Source organism: Crocodylus siamensis, chromosome 7 (genome assembly GCF_052110815.1).
Source record: "Crocodylus siamensis isolate JL-2025a chromosome 7, ASM5211081v1, whole genome shotgun sequence".
NCBI classification, from domain to species: domain Eukaryota; kingdom Metazoa; phylum Chordata; order Crocodylia; family Crocodylidae; genus Crocodylus; species Crocodylus siamensis.
The window spans coordinates 57,628,444-57,650,690 of record NC_143401.1 but is presented as its reverse complement, the minus strand read 5'-3'; the positions used below and the strand labels follow the sequence as shown (position 1 = coordinate 57,650,690).

General features: G+C 44.5%; 1 protein-coding gene across 4 annotated transcripts in view; it reads left to right on the top strand.

Moving 5' to 3' along the window:
* The window catches only part of MICU1 (mitochondrial calcium uptake 1), a 243,587-nt gene that overhangs the window by 48,199 nt on the left and 173,141 nt on the right, over window positions 1-22,247 (top strand). For all 4 annotated transcript variants that reach the window (XM_090058755.1, XM_090058756.1, XM_090058757.1 and 1 more), the window contains exons 3-4: window positions 2,991-3,174; window positions 13,887-14,049. In XM_090058755.1, coding sequence (XP_089914881.1) covers window positions 2,991-3,174; window positions 13,887-14,049 — 347 coding nt within the window. The remainder of the gene's footprint in view (window positions 1-2,990; window positions 3,175-13,886; window positions 14,050-22,247) is intronic.

The window sequence follows — 22,247 nt, the reverse complement described above, 5'->3', positions numbered from 1 at the left end:
TGCTCCAGGATGGAGAGAGAACTTAAAATATATCAATTAAGTTTTGATCAGAAAAAATGGTAAAAACTTACGATATATCAATTTATTGAATAGCTTATTATTTAGGGTACTTATCTGGGAAAACAGGATGTCCAGGTTCAAATCCTGCCTAATATGGACAAAACAATTGAAACTGGCTCCTTTTGCATTCCATACTCTAACAATATCAGGCTTTTGGTTGTGCTGGTGCTTATGTTTCTTTTCATGAAACACTTTGAAAAAGTCTTTGTCCTGATGTTGAACAGGAATACTTTTGAAATATGAAATGTTTATGGCATGGGAAAACCGACTAAGGTCTCTTACTTTCCTTTACTGGACCATTTTAGATCATTAGCTTCTATGCTACCTGTTGCAAAGTTACTTTGCATTTATAATGATTTTTTCTTCTCTTAACACTGCTTTGGAAGTGTTTCTATAGAATATAGTACTTTCCTTTCTTAAGGACTGTGTAGTGACTGAATTTATTACTACTTCCAAGTCTTACAATTGCTATAGCTGTCAGTGTGACTTAACAGGAGTAGCAAGACAGGCATGACCTTTTTATTATTTAAGTTTGAAGTAGTGCTTGCCCTATATCTTCTTTTACAAGAAGCAGGGACACTATACACAAAGCTGGCAAGTTTTATTTTGTTTTGTTTTTTAATCAATTGTTCTCCCCTGGTCAGCTACCTCTTTTTTTCCTGTAACTTTGTTTTTTTTACACAACCCATCTGTGTTCTATGAATGAAAGTAGGAAACAAAATATGAATCTCTATTTACCTAAAGTTTTTTGAGACCTTAGGGTCTTGTGTGTGTTTTGGTATTTTTTGGTAGGAAGAAAGTGTGTGCTATGCTGTGTTTTGGTCTGAGATGTATGTAACGATCTGAATTTTAAATATGGTATATTAAAAATTCAGCAGTGTGTTTGGTTGTGGAATGAGTTGCTCTTTTATACAGGTTGTAGTCTACGGTTAACTTTTTATGCTCCGATTTGCTTTGAGTGTTTACTGTTCAGTGGTTTGGCTGTAAGACTGAAAGAACAAACATGAAGACCGAGATTCTCTATTCACAAAGAGAATCGTCGATTTGCACAGCAAGAAGAGGACCCCTGTGCTCTGTCTGTTTGGATTTACACCAGCAAACAGGAAATTACTAATTTCAGACTTCATTATCATGGATCCTATATTGTTCAAATGCATTAAATTCACTGGTTAAAAAAAAAAGGAGCCTGTCACCTCTTTCAGATCCAAAATGAATCATTTGAGCTGTGTTCATTTCAAAAAGTAGAGTACAGAAGATGAAATAAACTTTCTGGATCCTTCATTATTTTGTCTCATCTTATTTTTGAGTAAGGCTCTTAAAGCTGCTAGAGGCTCTTAAGAGCTGCTAGGCTCTTAAAACTGCACATTTTGCATTTGGAATACTTTCTTCCTGTTTTTTCTGGAAAAACGCATTTTAAATATATTGGGTATTTTTGACAAGATAAGCAGATGTGAAATAGCTTTTCTCTTTTCCTCTTAGAGGTGCATAAACTCCACCAAGGAGGCAGAAGAAACATTTGTGCTTCTTGAGGATCCTTAAATATCTTGATTTTTTTTTTTTTTTTTTTTTTTTTTTCCCCCCTCCCCACTTCCACTCCCACTCCTGTCTTATCTCTACAATCCTCCAGACTCTGAACTGTAGGTAGTGTTCCAGTTAAGGAAGTCTGTGTAAGACTCTTCAGAGCCCATCTCTTGGCTGCTGCTGTTTAAATTACTTGAGAGTATTCCCTCCTTCCAAGTGTTAAATTTGATGCTAGGTGTCTGTATATGGAGATGTGGAAATCAATATATATCTATAGAGAGATATATAATAACTGTTCCAAGGGTATAAGCACTTGGGGGGTGGGGGACACCCTGAAGCAAGTGGTGGAGGCTGCAGAAGGCAAGGCGGTTCCAGGTTCCGTCTGCGTGGAATGGTAGGAGGGAAATCAATTGGGAGAGTAGCAGAAGGAACTCTCTCACCAGAGGCAAACAGGGGAGCAGTGTCAGGGGACGTGGCCGGGCACAGGCTACAGGGCAGGGAGAGAAGAAGGACCGTTCCCCTTGATTTTCCTCTTTCCCACTAGTCCTCCATTTTGTTGTGTCTTATTATTTTCTTTTGTTTTCTTCTTAAGTACGGCACGGAGTTGCCTTGTGTTTGTGTTTTCCTTTTTATTCATCGCATACTGTGGGTAAGAGCTTTGAGCTGTGAGGTCTGGGTGGCATAACAGGCCACAAGGGCCACTCACGGGAAGTAATTCCAGTAACCAGCACCGAACCTGAGAGAATAATCCACGGATTGGAGAGTATGTCATTAAGGTGGAAATATGACCTGGTACTCAAGAGCAGGGAGACCATCAAGATCGGAGGGCAAGCCACAGTGACATCATGTGACCCATTGTAGGTTGGCGTATGGAAGCGGTGTAGGGGAGGTGGAGCCCTGCGAATATCCGTTGGGAGGAATTTCCGACCTCGAGGGACCTCCAATGGGAGACCCTACCACTGAAGTTGCATCCAAAGTCATGGCAGGAGATTTCTGGGGTACTCCCTGGGGTGATCGAGGCCCGTACCAGAGGTTACATGAAGCCTCCCAGCATCTATCACCAGGCACCCACACCAAGGCAGCACGCAAATGGATTTTCAAATTGAAACAGGCCCAATAACACTTTTGGGCCATACTGTACCATTTGTTGAAGCTTGAGGAGGAGTAAATGCTTTTCCAGTATAACCAAGTTGGTGCTAAGGCCCTCTTATACTATGTGTTGCACAGACGAGAAGCGGGGGATGGGCATTACTTTTAAGAATTTACACTGAGGAATTTACAATAAAATGTGCTGTTTTTTTCTAGGTTGCCAGTTTGGCTTAAAACAGTGTTGAAAATTGCTTAAATTGTCACATGGATCTTGTTTAACTTCTTGAACTGACAGGTGTTTTCTTCCTGTTTTATTTCAGGGTCCATGCAGAAGTGCCATCATCTGTAAAACACAATTTAAGGACAGACCCTAAAGAGAAAGAGAAGGACCAGGAGGAAGAGGAAAGCAGTGAAGCTGATGGAAGGCAGGCAGTTGAATCAAGTGGTGCAGAGGTTCAGCCAGAAGGGAAGAAGAAGAAACGTTCTGGATTTAGGGACCGCAAGGTAGAAATAGTTCTCTGTCAAACTGCAGGAGTTGTGCAGTAGTGGAAAAAAAGGAGTGGGGGATTAACTTGACTTTGGCTGCTGTGTATGTTATGATAGACTTCTAGTATTTACTTATTGGCTTAAATTTTCAAGAGAAGGTTTTGATTGGGAATGCTCACTTTTTGGGAAACCAGCTTCAGATGTCTGTCTCTTTTATGGCAGGAGTAGGAGGGGAAGCACTGACCATTCTAAAAACTCTGAAAATGAAGCCCCTGAAAGACATCTCAGGTTGGATTTCTAAAATATAAGGCTACTTTTCTGTTTATTAAAAGAATTGAAAAAAGGTACAACAGAAATGCAACTTGAATTTATAAATTGCATCTTTAAATGCTTTACGAATTTGTTTCCTGCAGAGGATTCAGTGAATAGATACTTGAATTTTATTTAGTGTTATTATCCTGCAACTGTGACTACAAACATGTAATGTCTTTTCCCTTCGGCATTTAGAATCATGGTGTTTGTGAACCTATGCTCGTTTTCTGTTGTTCACAATTCCTAAGCCTGAAAGAGAAATCAGGATTTGAACAGAGAAGTGTACTTCTAATCTGCATCCATGATAGGACATTGTTGAGCTGTGGACTCCTTAGGTTGATCTGACACACTTTTGGCTTTAGCTGTTATCAGTATTATTGCAAGAAATACAATATATGTAGTTCAGGGTGGGGGGGAGTAAGTGCTTCTCTCTGAAGAGAATTCCAAATGAGCCTGTGACTGTCTTTAAACAAACAGCTAAATTCAGTGTTCATTCCATAGGTGTCCTGCTTCACTTTGGATCACCATCGAATCTGAATTAATGCAAGTTAGTGTCTGCTAAATCAAAATATAATTGTATTGCTTTGCAGCTTAAAGGGCTGCTCTCTCTGTATTAACTTTTCAGATTTATTCATTCATTACATGTTCTTAGCATAATGATAAAAGCTCCTATGTGTTCTTATATATCATCATCATCATCATCATCATCCGAACACCTTGCTGGGGTTGTTTGACCTCAGTACTTTTTCCTGCCATGGCAGGGGGTCGGACTTGATGATCTGCTCAGGTCCCTTCCAACCCTACCAACTATGAAATATGGTTTGATGAAAAGTTCCATAAACAGTGTTGGCAGAAGACTGTATTTTTTTTTTTTTTTTATCTATCTGCATATTTGTTTTATTGGGCTTTGCCTGAGAATTTAGTGTCTTTTATGGTGCCAAACAGAAAAACAAATGAGTGCCTTTTCAGTTCCTCTTCTATGTTCTGACCTTGGTTTTTTTGTTTTGTTTGGTTTTTAAATCCATAACCTGAAGGACTGCATCTTGGTAGCTAACTCGTGGGTAATCAGTATCTAGTGGCTTAGCAGCTGTTAAATCATTTGCTTAGAGATGCTGAGGGTGTGGTGTTTGTTTTTAATTTTACTAGTTACTTTGAATTTGAGTTTTCAACTATCTGAGGGTGTTTGGGATGTACTGACTTGCAGCTGGTACATATGTAAAGCTTTTTAACTGAAGTTACATTATAAGATGCTAAGTGATTTGGATTCTCATTTCCCATTAATTTTTGGGTGTGAAACTTTCTTGGACACTTTGAAAACCTTACAGCGCCTTTATACTATTCAAGACAAATGGATTTATTTTTTACCACCAGCAGATGAAGATCGTTAATTACAAATCACAAGAACTAGACTTCTACCTTCTGGCTCAGTGGTTATAATCACTGAATATGCATGATGAATCAGATTAGTGGTGCACTAACCTTACTACTTTTCCCAAATCCTTTCTTATAAGGGAACAGCAAACAGATTTCTGCAGCATGTTTCTTATAGCTCATTACAATAGTCCACATGCTGAATCATTTTGAGAGTGATCTTTAATAAAAAAAAGTTAACCAGAGTTCCTGCTACTGCAAAAATCATTGGGCTAAAAAGAAAGCACGCACAAAGTAAGGAGTGTGACTCTAGCTTAATGAGGCAGCCCTGACAAGGGAACAGGGTTGAGCATGTTTCATTAGAACTCAATGCTGAACTCGAAGCATGTGTGAAATGAACATTAAGCAAACCATAGGGTTACCATATGTCCGGGTTTTCCCAGACATGTGTCCTCTTTTTGGATCCTCTGATCCCTATCCTGATGATTTTTTTTCAAATCTGAACTGATGTCTAGGATTCTGCTCTGCTTCACTGATGGGAGCAGGTGGAGGGTAACTGGGGGCAGGGGGCACTGTGCACATTCACACGTGGCCAGCACGCAGCCAGGCAGCTTTAGCAGCTGGAAGCAGCTAAGTCTGTGGGGGTGAATTGGAGAGCCAGGGCTTGGACTCTCGGTGGGGGGGAGGGAAGCAGCAGGGGTGTATGGAGGAGATGGGGGTGCAAGGAGAGGGCTATGCCTTGGGCTGCTAGGGGAAACTGTCTGGGTGTTGAGGCTGGGGGGGCAGTGGCTGCCCATTCAGCAGGGGAAGGGGGCATGGAGGGGCTTCAGTGGAAGTGTGGAGCTCCGTGGTTAGGCTGGAAGTACAGGACCTAGTGCCCTTGCTCACAGGGGTGGAGTAGCCAGGAGACGCTGGTGAGGGGGAGGGGGGCATGGCCAGGCTGCCTGATGCAGCATGGGGGCCCCAGCCCAGGGCAGGAGGTGCCACAGGCCTCCCCTCTTCTTCCCTCCCACCCATGCCAGGGCCAGACTCGCCCCCCTGCTGCCTACATGAATTGGAGTCTCTGCTCTGCCTTGGTTGGAATGGGAGCAGCTGGGGGCCCACTTCTACAGGACTGTAGGGAGCAGGGGGCTCTGGTTTGGGAGGGAGGGGCTGCGGGTCAGGACTGAAGGGTACCAGAATGGCGGGGGGGGGGAGGGCACAGGGTTCTGTGGGTTGGAAATGAGAGGCAGCAGCAGGGATGGACGGGCTGTGGGTTGGGAATGAGATAGTTGCCCCTGTTCCCCCCTGTCCCCCAAATGTCCTGTTTTTTGGAATTGGAAATACAGTAACCCTGCATAACTGGCAGTTTGGCAACAGTGTATTAAGTACTGGACTCTGTTTTATGTATGTTCAAGCATGTCCTTTGTAGGCATGGTCCTATTTCTGCTATGCATGCAACAGTTCAGATTCACAGAAGTTTAGGGCTGGAAGTTGCCTTTAGTGAGTGACTTGCCAATAGCCCAACTGACTTGTATTGTAATACTCTAGAGCCAGTTGCAAGAAAGCAGGTGTTTGGACACTGAGTCAGGTTTTTTGTTCCAGTGATGAAGTAAACAGTTTACATTTGAGGCTGCAGTTAAATGAACTTTTAGGATACTCCGCTCAGAAGTTAGGTCAGTTGCAGCAATTCAGGGATTCTTGGCAATGTAAATCATGAACATTTTTTTTCTATTCCTGTCTATAAGAAACCGAAAGATTATGTAGCTTTCCTGGAGAAAGAGATGCTTCAAATTAACTTTGAGTTCAGAAACTCTCTGTTTATCCAAGTACTGTTTTTAATTAAGGCAGTAATTAGTGATTAAGAATTAATGCATGACAAAGTTTATCCTAGATGGTGAATCAGTGTAGAAGTTAGGATACAAATCACCCATTGCCAAATAAGGATTTGTGCTGTGATTTAGTAGTGATGATTCTAGGGCAAGTATCTTGTAACTTAATGTATTTCTATTTGCCCGTAAAGGAGAGAGAATGTAAAGGCTATTAAAGTACAGCTGTAGTTGAAGGTTAATGATCAATCAAATAGAATATGACTGGTGTGATATGTTAATTTATTAAAAAAATAATTTGTTTACTGCGTTAGGACTGGTTGAATAAGATCTATTTGGAACAGTCATTAGGCCTTGGCAGGTATGCTGTATTATGAGTGTTAATTGTGCTGAGAATCTAATTCAGTGTACATTGCAGTAAGCAACCTAATGAAAATGAATGCTAATTTATCAACACTATTACTGTGCAGGCTGTTAGTGAGATCTAACTGCTGGAGTTCCCACTCTGACCATCTGATGATAGTCAAAGGTGGCTTAGTGATACTATGGAAGTATATTAAAATGGTAATTGTAGAGACCCTTAGATTTATTTTATTTTCTGTTCATGGCTATAATTTTTTCCCTCTTCAACCGTATGTATAGAGTGGTTGTAAAGCTTTCAGAATAGTAGCTCTGAGTCTTGTTCAGCTCATGGGATTCCTTTTTTGCTAGTTTTCAATTTTTGTCCATTATCCTTTGAAATATTTGTATTTTGTTCTTAGCAAAATGGAACTTCTTCCTTTTTTGATTTGGTCAATGCCACTATGAGATCAGCTGAGAGTTTATAGTTTCATAGTAGCTAGAGTCGGAAGGGACCTAGGTAGATCATCTAGTCCGACCCCCTACCTTAGCAGGAAAGAGCACCGGGGTCAGATGACCCCGGCAAGGTGCTCATCTAACTTCCTTTTAAAAATCCCCAGGCTAGGAGCCTGCACCACTTCCCCTGGAAGCTGGTTCCAGGCCCTAGCCGCCCTGACTGTGAAGTAGCGCCTCCTAATATCTAATCTAAACTTACCCTCCGCCAGTTTGTGACCATTATTCCTGGTCACTCCTGGCAGCGCACGGGGGAACAGGGACTCCCCCAATACCTGCTGATCCCCCCTGACCAGTTTGTAGCAGGCCACAAGGTCCCCCCTTAACCTTCTCTTGTGGAGGCTAAACAGGTTAAGGTCCCGTAGCCTCTCCTCATAAGGCCTGCCCTGCTGACCCCTGATCATACGAGTGGCCCTCCTCTGAACTCTTTCCATATTGTCCACATCCCTCTTGAAGTGTGGCGCCCAGAACTGGACGCAGTACTCCAGCTGCGGCCTGACCAGTGCCGCATAGAGGGGGAGGATCACCTCCCTGGACCTGCTCGAGATGCATCTGTGGATGCATGACAGGGTACGATTGGCCTTCTTGACTGTCTCCCCACACTGCTGGCCCATGTTCATCGTGGAGTCAATGACGACTCCAAGATCCTTTTCCGTCTCCGTGCTGGCAAGAGGGGAGTTCCCCAACCTGTAAGTGTGGTGCCGGTTCTTCCTCCCCATGTGCAACACCTTGCACTTATCAGTGTTAAACCCCATCCTATTCTCATCCGCCCACCGTTGCAACCTGTCAAGGTCAGCTTGTAGCCTATTGCACCCTTCTAGTGCGCCCACATCCCCCCACATCTTAGTGTCATCAGCAAACTTGAACAGGGTGCTTTCTACCCCCTCATCCAAGTCACTGATGAAGATGTTGAACAGCGCGGGCCCAAGGACCGAGCCCTGCGGAACCCCACTGCCCACATCCTTCCAGGTCGAGAAGAACCCATCCACTACCACCCTCTGGGTGCGGCCCTCCAACCAGTTGGCGACCCATTTGACTGTGTGGGCATCGACACCACAGTCTCCCAGCTTTTTGATGAGGACAGGGTGAGAGACAGTGTCGAAAGCCTTCCGGAAGTCCAAAAAGACTACATCCACAGCAACCCCTGCGTCTAATGATTTGGTGACCTGATCGTAAAAGGCCACCAGGTTGGTCTGACAAGACCTGCCACTGATGAACCCATGTTGGTTGCCCCTAAGCATGCATTCCCCCGCAAGGCCCTCCTGGATGTGTGCCAGGATAATTTTTTCAAAGAGCTTACCCGGGATTGAGGTCAGACTAACTGGCCTGTAATTTCCCGGGTCCTCTTTTTTTCCCTTTTTGAAGATAGGGACCACATTGGCCCTCTTCCAGTCCTCCGGCACCTCGCCAGAGCACCACGAGTGCTCATAGAGCCGCGCCAGGGGTCCCGCAATGACCTCGGCCAGTTCCTGTAGAACCCTAGGGTGAAGATCGTCCGGACCAGCGGACTTGAACACGTCCAGCCTCTCCAGAAGTACCCTAACTAACTCCTCGCTAACCCTTGGCCCAGGCGTGTCTCTCTCGGGGCCCGAGGGGGGCCCAGCAGGGAGGTGGCTGAACTGGTCCCTACTTAGTTTTTCAGAGCTAGATTCTCACACTTGAAGGTGGTCTGATGTCAAAGCTGAACAAATGTGTGAAAAACATTCAGTAACACAAAGAGTCCCATGTAGATTATATCCTTTTGAAAAGCCTGTCAACCAGGCTTATTCCATCAAACAAACAAACAAACAAAAGTTTTTTTTTTTTCTGTTGGAAGCATCTCTACTAGAGTTGGCTTAAATTCAGAATCTTCTAAATACACCTGAAGTATTAATGTTTTTGTGTTGAAATGACCTAAGAAAGTTGTATGCATGTATTGTAGACAAACGTGTGCGTAAGGCAAGCACTAAATATTTGGAGTATTGTCATTTTGTTACTGGGTTGTTTTTTTTTTCTAATTTCAAATTTTAATCTTTAACTTGGTACATCACTCTTTCTTTTTCCTTAATTATCCATGTTACATCCTGTCACAGATTCACCCCAAAAAAAAGTTACTTCTAGGGGTTCACTATGTGGATACTCTCCCAAATTAGGTTAACTCTGTGTTTTAGTCTTTAATTTTAGCCAGTCCAAACTGTGTTCAGTTTTTTATTGTTCTCATAACTGTATGTGTTACTGTATTTGGTATAGTTGTAATTCTGATGTAACTTTTATATTTCAGCCAAGGTTGTGTCAGGAAGGTAGTGATTAACTTGAGCAGTCCTCATCTCTTCACCCTTAAATGAGTTAATGGCTGAGAATTAGTATTTGACTTGGGCTGCTTACTGGTCCCCCATGTGGGTATGTTAAGAGGCACAGGAAGCCTGTTTTTGGCCAGACAATGATAAATGTACGTTTTATAAGAAGAGTGTGCTAGTTTGATTAGCAAAGTGTCATACAGGAGAGATTAATATTGGATTAGTGAAGGATATCTAAAAAGGATGCACATTTCTGGTCTAGTAAATGAGCACCTTCAGATGTTAGGCATAGCATGAGCCCCACTAAAAATGAAGGGGTGATGTCCGTTAATTGCCAGACTGGCAGTGGTACTTAAAGCCTGTCTTGAAGCATGGCTTGAAGTTCAGTCTTCCTGGGTTAAAGTGTGTGTGTGTGTGTGTGTGTGTGTGTGTGTGTGTGTGTGTGTGTGTGTGTGTGGTTGGGGGGGGGTGGTGAGGATTAGGTTCCCTAGCCAAGGAAAAGCAAGCTGATGGAGAGATGCAGAAGGCTTTGGCATGAAATCAGAGGTAGAGTCTGCTCTCTGTCATGGGAAGCTGGCTAAGGACTGTATTTTAGGATTTATGGTGCCAGGTAAGAACAGATCAGTGTTCTGGTATTTTCTTTTATATCTCTGTATCAGTGTATGGTTACTGAATTCTTATGCTTGTTTTATAATAAATTATTTTGTTGTTTCCTTTTTGATTGCCTGTGAAAAGGGTGATTTTTTGGGACAGGTGATATTCCAGGCTGACTCTATGGAGGGGGGGACCTGTAACTTCTACAACCCAAAGTGGGGGCATCTCAGGGTTTGCAGAGATTTCCACCACTGCAGCTTCAGGGCCCAGTATAAGGCAATGGAACTGGGGCTTGCTGGGACCAGGAGCTCTCCCAGGGCAACCTTGGTCTGTTACTTGGGGCAAGTGGCAGCACAGTGGTGGGATACTCAAGGCTACAGTGGTTTCCAGCAGACAAGCTTGTGACACATGCCTTGACTCATTTCTTCCATGGTTTTTTTTCCTGTTACCAGGCCTCTCCTTTTCCCTATTTTTTTCACTCTTTTTTTGCCCTTTTCTCTACTTACTTTTAATTTTTCTTTCCTTATTCTTCCCTTCTTACTTTTCCCATTCCCTGCATCTTTCTGTGCAACTTTCTCTTCACTACCCTTCCTTTCTTCCTTAAGTCTACTTGAATCTTGTTCTGGTCTCACCCAAGGTTTATTTCTAATGCCAAGTGTTAGGCCTTTCAGAGTGGTCCTGCTTCTCCAAATTTGTTCCAAACTTCAACTTCTGTTCCTCAGTACTCCTGCAACTCATCGTTATAAAGTTTGAACCTTTTAAATGTGAAGCCAACTTCCTGTGATGGAGTATCAGATCATGCCCTACCTCTACTTTCTTTTCTTTGCCTTTGAAAATGGAGCTGTGCTGTTTTGTGCTGAGGTCAGGAAAGACCTGTAGGTTTTATACCTCCAGCACTGATGCTTGAATACAAGGTTTATTTCTTCTTAACTTAATAAAAATCCTATTTATTTCTAAACTAAAGTTTGCTATGGATTTAGAATCAAGAGCAATTTGAAGCAGAGATGTAACTTGCACTATATTATGTATGTTTTACCAGCTGATGGAAAAACAGCAGCGATTTATTGAAGCAATTGTGAGCAGAGCTGCAGCTAAAGGGAAAAGGATTACCAACCTTCCCTGTTGCTCTGTTAGGAAGGTTGAATGTTAAAGGTGTTTTTGAAACTGATTTGTGATGAGAACAGTGTACATGATATTAACTTAATTTCTAAATTTTTAGATTTGATCTTTGGTATGAATAATGTCTTGGTCAAGTATGTGATCATTTGTCACTTTCAGAAATCTTTATCCCTTGATATGTATAGTTTTATTAGACCTCAAAAGAGATTCTGCATGTAAATCATGAAAACAGTTGCTGCTTGCCTCACTAGCAAGACTTTGAATTGATTTATTATTGCATATTTGCTCCAACCTTTCTCCAGATGTTAGCAACTTTCAAGCCAAGTGATGGGAAATACTATTTCAATCTGTCACTGTTTTGCTGTTTATATTGTGTTTTAGTAATACCTGATCTTAAATTATAGCCCAGTATAGTGCAGAAATTAGGCTTAAACTTGAAGTCCTCTTGCTCTAGAGCAGTGAAGGCTAACCTTGCTAGGCATGCAACAGATTACAGCCTGGCACTCCCTGAGTGCCAGTCAAATCCCCTTCATATGTCCAACCTGCTGCTCTGTTTCCTGGCTCCCTGCCCTGTGCTCTCTGTGTGATCTGCTGCTCTGCTTCCTGCTCCATCTCCTACCTGCTGCTGTGCTGACTACCCCATCCACAATGTGGTGCATGCCACACACAGAAACTACTTGTCACGCATGCCACAGGCTAGCCATCCCTGTTGTAGAGCCTTGTGTTCTGAATTGAGTTCTGTCAGATCTGGGTTTGGTCTAATAGCAAAGTTTTTTTTTTTTGTTTTTTTTTTTAATATAAGGTTAGGAGATGGTGTGTATGGAAATAAGTCTGAAAAAACAAATGAATGTTAAACTATAGTGGTGTAGAAAAAAACTAATGAATGAACAGAGTTACTACTTTTGAACATAGCGGGATTTGAGTCTGATATTTTTGCATATTGGCCTTTGCTCACTGCTGTGTTAGGCTTTCTACTGATTTTGTGTTAGGCTTTCTACTGATGCTGGGTTCACAAGACCCCAGACAGGTGATCATCCAACCTCCTCTTGAATTTGCCCAAGGGAAGGGCGAGGACCACTTCCCTGGGAAGTTGGTTCCAGATTTTGGCCACCCTAACTGTAAAAAAAATTGCCTTCTGATCTCCAACCTAAACCTATTCTCCATCAGCTTATTACCATTGTTCCTCATCAGCCCAGGTGGTGCTGGGGAGAAAAGGTCTCTACCTATTTGCTGTTGATCTCCCCTGATGAGTTTGTAGGCAGCCACCAGGTTTCCCCTCAGCCTCCTCTTGTTGAGGCTGAACAGGGTCAGGTCCCTCAGTCTCTCCTCACAGGGCCTGTCCTGCTGCCCTCTCACCAAGTGGGTGGCCCTCCTCTGAACCCTCTCCAGGCTGGCCACATCCCTCTTGTACTAGGCGCTGCACTTCTGGATGCAGTAGTCCAACTGCGGCCTGACCAAAGTCGCATAGAGGGGGAGTATGGCTGGTCTTGCTGGCTGCAGTCTGGCATTGGCAGCTCATGTTCATCTTGGAGCCAGTAATGACTCCAAGATCCTGTTCTGCCTCTGCTTTCAAGAGGGGAACTCCCCAGCCTGTATGTATGCTGTGGATTTCTTGTCCCAAGGTGCAGCGCTCTGCATTTATCTACATTGAGCCCCATCCTATTCTCATCTGGCCACTTTTGTAGTCTGTCCACCCTAACTAATTCTTTAAGAACACTTATTTCAAACATAGGAAAACTGCTGCTTGTGGGCCTCAAAAATGTCAAATCGGAAAAAGGTTCAAGTCTAGGACATCTGCAAAACATTGTAAACATGGTGCAGAAGGTAGAAATTAGACAAAATGATGCTTTTTGTGAATGAGGGACAGAGTAACCTGCAGCCATCTTTCTGAACTGTGACCAAGAAATGAATCCCTGTTCTCTTCCCTTTCTAGTCTTATCCCGCACAAAACTGAAGCAGAGACCAAGTGTTCAAAGCTTGAGAGTCAGGCTTCCAAAATTATTCATTTAGTTTTAAAACTTCTGATGCATTTTTTTAAATAATATATTGGGGGCAGGGGGAGGTATTTATTTCCCTTCTGGTTTCTGAACACATTGCAAAATTTTTCACTTTTTTTTTTTTTTTTTTTTCTTTTCTGTGAAAGCCTGAAGACTAGAATCTTCATTTAAAAATGGAAGTTAATATTCTCAAGTAATTAAGTGACATAAGGAGTGGACGCTTTTAGGAAAACAAAGTATCGTAAAACCCAGAATAAAATTGGGTGACACTATCTTTCTTTGGCATTGTATAGCAGCTGTTTCATTTGGAACCTCTTGTGATTGTACAGAATTTTAACAAGACTACTAAATATGGCTGCCAAGAGTGCATCAGTCAGAACTCTCTTTAACTTCTTTTCTAGGTGATGGAATATGAGAATAGGATCCGGGCCTATTCCACTCCAGACAAAATCTTCAGATACTTTGCCACTTTGAAAGTAATAAATGAACATGGAGATTCAGAGGTGTTTATGACGCCACAAGATTTTGTGAGATCCATAACTCCTAATGAAAAACAGCCAGAACGTGAGTAGTACAAGTAGTGTAGTTGTGGTATGTAATGGAGAGTTAAAGTAAATTTTTCTGCTTCTGTTTTTTTTAGCCGTGTTGTGTGTCTCATGAAATGAGATTTATCATCTAAAGGTGGGTGTGGCACCTCCTGGTGGCCACTCTAATCTCATATCTTTTCTTCTCTGGTTAATTGGGGTACCTCCCTGTACTTGCCTGCCATACCTTTTGCCATTTAAATTTGGGGAGCTGCCCCAGTCCACCAGAATGATTCCTTTGGTTCTCAGGCTTAGCCCCCAGTTTCTAATGGTCCTTTGACTGCAGCGCCTTCCCTAGGCATGTTCAATAGCTTTCTTCTGCCCTTTCATCCATTCCCATCCCTTGTGGTTCCAAATGCAATGAGCAAAGCTCAGACATAATTCATTGCAGTAGGGTGACTTTCTACAACCATTTCCCAGCCTTTCCTTCAGTCCCATTGGTTTCAAGTAGCTCTGGCCCTCCTGGACCCCTGCACAGTTTACTTAGGCTCTGGTACTGCTCCTTTAGCTTTGTATAAGGAGTTTCTGCTTGCATAGCCTAGGCTAGTCTCAAATTCCCAGTGCTGCTTCCATCAGCCAGGAGGTCCATCTCCAGCTCTGCCCAAATCAAACTGACCCCACTGCCTCTGGTACAGGTCACCTCAGCAGGCTACTAGCTACTTATTATCTGGGACTCTGCAGCTTTCTAACTTTACTGGGATTAGGACTAGGTAGTTAACAGGAGTTGGTCCTTGTTACACTCAGCTTACCATCTGTATTGGTCCACATGCATTCATAGTGCCTAGTGCAAAAGGTTTTGATCCCCTATTTGGATGTTACTGTAATAAAAATTAGATATTATTGCTTAGGCCTACCTATATTAATGAATGTGCAATACATGCAACATAGTAAGAGTAAATGTTAGAGGTGCACTGATGCATCAGTCCATATTGGATTGGCACCAATAACAGAAAAATTAACAATATCGGCAATTGGCTTTCTTTGGCTGGTGTAGCCAGTTAATGTCACTGATAAATGCCATGTGCATGCATGCACTGCAGCATGCACATGGTCAGGAATGGAGCCCAGCAGCATGGAGAGCAGTGTCCAGCCAGTAAATCCCTGTGGGAAAAGGCGTATAAGGGGGGATCACAGATCAAGGTCCCCCCCACAATGAGGGAGGGACAGGCAGGGGCAGGTGCTGCCCAGCCAGGGTGGGGTATGGGACAGCTGCAGGTGGCTTTAGAGGGTTGGGGAGGGCAGGGGTGAACTGGGAGAGGTGTGGGGGGCATGTGCCTCCTGGATTTGTGCATGGGGCAAGGGCAGGCTGGGGTCTACATTGGCCTCTTCCCAGCAAGGGGGGCTTTGCTGGGGCTATACTTGGGGCAGGCAGTGGCAAAGCTCTAGGAGGGTGCTACAGAGTGGGCTATAGCTACCCAAAATTCCCAGGAGCCACCCTGTAGCCCGCCCACAGATCGATCTCGTACCCTGCCCTGGCTGGGCAGCACCTGCCCCTCCCCCAGGCCCACTCCCTCTGTCACTGCGGGGGGCCTTCATCTGCCTCCCCATGCCGCTTCCCCTTCCTCCCCCCCATAGACCACCCAAATGCTGCTCAACAAGCTGCTGGGCTATATATTGGCTGTGAGATTTGTATCAGCCGATACACCTGGTTAATAATTGGCCATTGGTATCAGCCAGAAATTTTTTCAGTGCACCCCTCATAAAGGTATAATTCACCAGATGGCTGCTAAACTCCATGCCAGAATTTAGGGTTTGTGACTAGTTTACTTATGGCAATGCAATACTGCAAGATGATTGTAATTACTCTAAGAAATGACAGCTTTCAGAGCAGTCAATATGCAGTTACTTTTCTGTGGTATTTCTGGCCACCTCTTGTCTGTCTAGGTGGAAATAAAGATCTGGTACACTTTTCTCAAAATACAATAAAGGGAAGCTTCTGGCTCTCTGGTCAGTATCTTTTGAAAATTCTAAATAACCGTAGGCAAGTATAAATGTCTTGATGAAAAGTCAATTTGTATTAAATTAGTAGTTAAGTGTTGTGTGAAGAGTTGGTTGCTACATGTACAGTATGATGTGTAGGCATTTTTGAGAAACTGACATTGAAAAGTACTAAAACTGATTTCTGTCTTATTCTCTTCAAGAAAGTACTAGCATCTCTTTGGTATATGCCTTTGTCCAGCAGATGAAATTGTCTTCCTGCATATATTAAAGTGAATAGCCATTTTAAATGAATAGTTAAGATTTGCCAGAAACCTATAATGGTTTAAAACATTGGGAGTGATGCCACTTGAAGTAAAGGCTAAAACACAATGGGCCTAGTAGCTGCCCCATGTCTCTGACTGTATTTTCATATTGTAAAAGGACAGGGTTGTATTCTAGTGCTAAAATAAAGGTCTTAGATAGTTGCCTTAACATCCTTAGAAGGTGTTTCCTCCCACCTTTTTCCCACCTTTTTCCAGACCCCCCCCCTCCCCCACTGGCACAGTGCACTCTCACCCCCCCCTCCCATCTGGCACCCTCAAGGCAGCTGCACCATGGTGTGGGTGCAGCACGAGGCGGCAGGGCATCGCACACTGTCTGGAAACTGGGGCGGCTCCACATGTCAGCTGGAGCCTGGCAGCACTCAGTCCCAGTGGCCCCAGCTCCCAGGCAGCACGTGGCACCCTGCCAAGCTGTGCTGCACCCATGCCATGGGGCAGCTACTGTGCAGGCGCCAGGCAGGGGGGGCAATCTCCACTGCTCCACGCTGTGCGGGGGGACTCTGCCATGAGCCCTCAGTCTCTGATTCCCCCCCGCTGCAGCTGGTGACTGCAGGGCTTTTTTGTTTTTTTAATTGCCAGGATGGTAGGGCCAGGCAGGGCAGCCAAAGACAGAGCTGGGTTGGGGGAAGGAGGGCAGATTGAGGAGTGGGGACTGTGTGTGTGTGGGGCGCTTCCTTGTGGCCCCAGAGTCCCCACAGCCACTGCTACTGCTGGTGAGTGCATTTTTTTAAATTTTATTTATGTATTTTTATTTCTAGACTGCTGGGGTTGGGTGGGAGGGTCATCGGGGTGAGGGGGTGATCAGAGAGCAGGGGCTGCATGGTGGTGGGCTCTGCCAGGAGGCCCCACAGCCCTTGCTATATCTGGTGAGTGCAGTGCTTTGCTTTTGTTTAAGTGCTGGGAGGATGGGCCAGGCGGGGGATGGGACCAGGCAAGACAGATATAGGGGCTTCTCCCGCAGCTATCCCTGCCCAAGGAGCAGCCGCCCAGCCATGCCCGCCTCTCCTTGGCGGATCTGAATCCAAATCTCTCCAAATTGCTTTGGATCTTTTAATGGGTCTCCTGATTTTGATTCAGAGCTTTGGCCGCCAAATCAGACCAAATCTCCCCTGAATCTAATCAGCAACTGAAGCTTTGCACAGCCCTATTGTCTAGTACAGTCTTTAAAATGCTTTCTGAAAATGTATGTATGTGTTAATTCTCTTATGAAGGCAAAAAGTGGGTAGCTGTTTGATTTTCATAGTTTCATAGTTTGTAGGGTCGGAAGGGACCTGAGCAGATCATCTAGTCCAACCCCCTGCCATGGCAGGAAAGAACACTGGGGTCAAACGACCCCAGCAAGAATTTCATCTAACCTCCTCTTAAACACCCCCAGGGTAGGAGCCTGCACCACTTCTCTTGGAAGTTGGTTCCAGACCCTAGCCGCCCTGACTGTGAAGTAGCGCCTCCTGATATCTAACCTAAACCTACCCTCTGCCAGCTTGTGACCGTTATTCCTGGTCACTCCTGGCGGTGCTCGGGGAAACAGTGACTTCCCCAATGCCTGCTGATCCCCCCTGACTAGTTTATAACAGGCCACAAGATCCCCCCTCAGCCTTCTCTTTTGGAGGCTGAACAGGTTCAGGTCCTGCAGCCTGTCCTCAGAGATTTTGAGGATCTCTGGCTTCTTGATGTAGCTAATATCCTTCTGGCTGGAGGGCTGCTGGGAGTAACCTTCAAAACCTGTCATTTGTTACACCTTAACTGGCTGTAAGGATTGCTACTCAGTGACAGAAGGCACCCTGTGGGTGAAGAATACCTCCTGTCAGATGGAAATTGAACCTAACTTTGCCTTGAGCAGGAAAAACGCAAACATAAGGTCCTGTCTTGTTGGTCTGAAAATGTCCGTTATTAACATTACTGCCAAAGACTTTTTGAAGTAAAGATCATATGAAGTAGTTGTTCTTAATAATTACAACAGTTTCTTAGCTTGTAAATGATACCAAAGAATGATTTGAAACGTGTAATGAAAATTGGACATTTAAAGCATTTACTAACCTAGTAGAATCAAACCAGCTCTAACTTTGTTCTCAAATGTTTTAAAAACTGATAGTAAAAAGTAAATAGGCGGTGTCACAGGGCGGGGCACAGGGGCGGCCGTGATCCCTCTAGCGCCCCCCCACCGTGTCAAGTAGGCGATCCAGCACCCTCTTATCTCGCCCGCCACGTCTTCTTGTTATATGGTTCTAGAAGGGAGGCTGCCTTTGATCCCCCAGTACATGATGTTATGCTGGAACTATTCCCCGTTCCGTATGGGGTGACTCAGTGCACCCCAGCCTTAAAGGCTATGCGTGCCTCCAACCTCCCCTTTAGCACGCCCCAAGCCTCGCAGCTGTACCAGACGTTATCTGGTCAGTTTCTTATAGGCGCCCCTTCACCGGCGCCCCTGGACTTGTCACGCAACCGGCGCCCCTCTATTCGCTAGCCCTCTCGGGCCTACTAATTATATCCGCTCCCCCCTAGGGTCCGCTCAATCTACGCGCCCCTCCTGGGGCTTCTCTTTCTCACAGACCGTGCCCGACTGGGGCCAGTCTCCCTGCGCTCAGGCACTCCTTGCCCTCACTGGGCTTCTCACTAGGCCTGCCCCCCTCCGAGGCTTCTCACTAGGCCTGCCCCCCTCCGGGGCTTTCCCTGTCCAGGCAGTGCCCCTCCCCCCCGGGCCTGCCTCTCGTATGTCACGCGGTCACCCACGCACCCGGGCCCGCACGCCGCGCTTCTCGTGGTACTTGCCCTCTCTGGGGCCTGCCCCGTGCTTCTCATGCTTTCCTGCCCGCACTGGGGCTTCTCACCATGGGGCTCAGGTGGCCTCAGCCTTACCTGGCCCCAGACCCCTTTCCTGGGTCATACACCCTACTGGGCAAAATACCGCCCTCACGGGCTGGGTTCTCAACACCCCACACGCCGCGCCTCTCCGGCGCTCACCCGCTGTGCCAGCTGTGGCGCCAATTGCTGTGCTGCCGAGCCAGCTTGTGGCACCAGTCACTGTGCCCTCACTGGGCACCACTTGCTGTGCCCTCACTGGGCACCAGGAACCCCCGAGCTACTGGGGAGCCCCTGTGAGGCCTCCTCGCACCCCTACAGCCTCACCCGGTCCTCCGGTATTTACACAAAGAACTAAACAGAACCATAAGCCAGATGGCTGTAACACAACAATAAGCCTCCTGGCTGTAACATAGGTTCTAGGCCCGCCTGGCTTTCTTGCAAAGGCCTACCAGTCAGGGTTCTCTCCACCCTTACTATGGTGCAGCCCCTTGTGTGTTCAGGCTGCACCGCTCATCTCAGCTCTCCTGCACCTCAGGCTGTCAGAAGGGAACTACTGCTAGGCTTTGGCCTGAGCTGTTTATAAAGGCCCGGCCCTGCCCCCTTCTGGTCATGTGATCAGCCTGGCTGCTCCGGCAACCAACACCTGTGCTATCTCAGGGAGCTTCCGCAGCCCTTATTCCTAATGCCAGTAGCAGGCACCCTAGTGCCCTGCTACAGGGGGTATTGTGAAATCAAGTCATTCTTAAGGCTTAAAACACTGAAATTGGATGTTTTGTTTTCATATTTTATATTCTTTTTCTGATGAAATGTAATCCAGAGGGAATTTACATAATCTGTGCACCTAGTACAGTGGCAAGCACCAATAATAATAATAAAAAATCCTGTCGATAGCTTAGCTTAATACATAATTATTTTGTCCCTGAGTGCCTGAACTAGGCTCCAAGAGCAAATAGTAATCAACATTCAAAACTGGTAAATATGAGAAGCTCAAACACGTGGGGAAAAAAGTCTCTCTCAGGAGCCCTATAGGTATCAAGTTAAACACATATACCCTTTCTAGCTGGTGGCTAGCTATTCTTTTTGTTTCTATAGAAAAAATAGTGCTAGGTTGTCAGGTTTTCCTGGAAGTCCACTTGCTCATCAGATCTGGCATACTTTTTTTTATCACTGAAGTATGGTAGCATCAATTATTTAGAGCTGTTTGCGTACAATTTTCTTTGGTTTGTTTTTAGATCTGGTCCTATATTTGGAGGAGGAATCCTGCAAGGTTTATCCAATGGATACTGCTCAAGTGTAATGTAATGTTACCGCTTATTAGTACCCCATAATATTTATGATAGTACCCTATAACAGGTATCTGTTAATCAGTATGGAAAGGAAGGTAATTTCTTGGTAGTTGCTTCAAATGACTTATGTGTTTGAATTCACAATCTTTGCTGTCTTTCCCACTCTAGTCTTGCTTTATTCCAGCTTTATTTGAAGAGACTGAGCAGTATGGGGTTTCTGTCCCTTTTGTTTATTGGATACAATAATGCAACACTGGAGCATGAGCCCTTGGGGCTCAACAAACTGCCAGTTGGAAAATGCCAAGCTTTTGTGTCAGTATATGTGTTCCAATGCGGTTCTTAAAAATAATCTGAGGTACTGCTCCATACCTGACTTTGATCATATCACTTAGGTATGATTCAAAGTTATTAACTAGTATCTTGTCTTATCTCAGAGTTTTCGGGCAGTTGTAACTTTGGATGTAACAGCACTGTTGGGGCCGTGCAAGCTCTGGTGCCTGGTCTGTGGACACTAGAGTTCTGAAGAGAATCTGGTATATATGTTCTTGAGTGAGCTGGCCCCTTATTTCTCCCTACTGACCACTGATGGGGTATGGATGACCACAGTCCTTTGCTTTTTTGGTCACCACTTTATCATAGAAGGAAATCATGGTTAAGCAGGCATGATTTGCTCTTGGTGAATCCACGCTGGCTGTTCCTGATCACCTTTGTTTTCCTCTAGGTGGAGTGTGCTTTGCTTTATACTAATGTAATATATTTAGTTTTACCCCTGAGTCATTCTCAGTGTAATACAACATAGCATTTGAGCAAATTACACTGGTGTAGGAGTTGACAGCATTTCTCCATGCCTTATAGCTGGCACAAATGCTAGTTAGGCTGGTATAAGCACTTTATCCAAATTCCTATTCTGCTATTAATGTAATTTTTTTGCTTTTTTCTTGCACTGTAACAGAAGCATCTTTATAACTATTCTTTAGAGAAAAGATGGAAAACATGAGGGCAGCTTCTTATCTCTCATCAAGCCCTATTACTTTTTTTTATTGGTGTTGCCTTTAGAAGGGAAGCTAATTATTGCGGACATTTGGCTAAAAATGGGTTCCTATATAATGATAATAGTATTAAAAAGGAAGTGTGTATAGGAACACATTTTAGTAGTTGGAGACTGAAGGGAGAGGAATCTGTCTTTTTAAACCCTAGGTCAAATCCAGGTTGCTAATGACTTGCGGTTACGTTGGGATGACTCTTTTAAAAGCCTTCTGTAAATTTTTTGTGTAGATGGTTGGGAAAGAGTCCAGTGCAGAGCAACTTAAAAGAGCGGTCGTGGAGATGAGGCGTATGAGGAAAAGCTGAAAGAGCTAGGGTTATTTAGTCTGGAGAAGAGAAGAATGAGGGAGGATTTGATAACACTCTTCAAATAGCTGAAGGATAATTATAGAGAGGATGGAGATGGGCTTTTCTCTGTAGCCATAAGGGACAGGTCTAGGAGCAACTGCCTCTGGAGAACTTTGTTGGAGATTAGGAGGAACTATTCAACTCTGAGCATGGTTAAGCGTTGGAACAGGCTAGCTGGAGAAGTTGTGAACTCTCCATGCTTGGAAACTTTCAAAAGTGGGTTTATCATACACTTGGCTGGTGTGGTATTTAGGTCTGATCCTCCCTTGAGCAGAACAACTTCTTGAGGTCCTTTCCGGCTTTATTTTCCTATGATAGCTCTCAGAAAATGTAGTCTAACCCACAGATTTTAGTGTAAATTTAGAGGAGATGCATATATTCTTTATATAAATAGAGGTTAAATCAATGCTTTGGATGAAAAGCTGAGCTCCACCTTA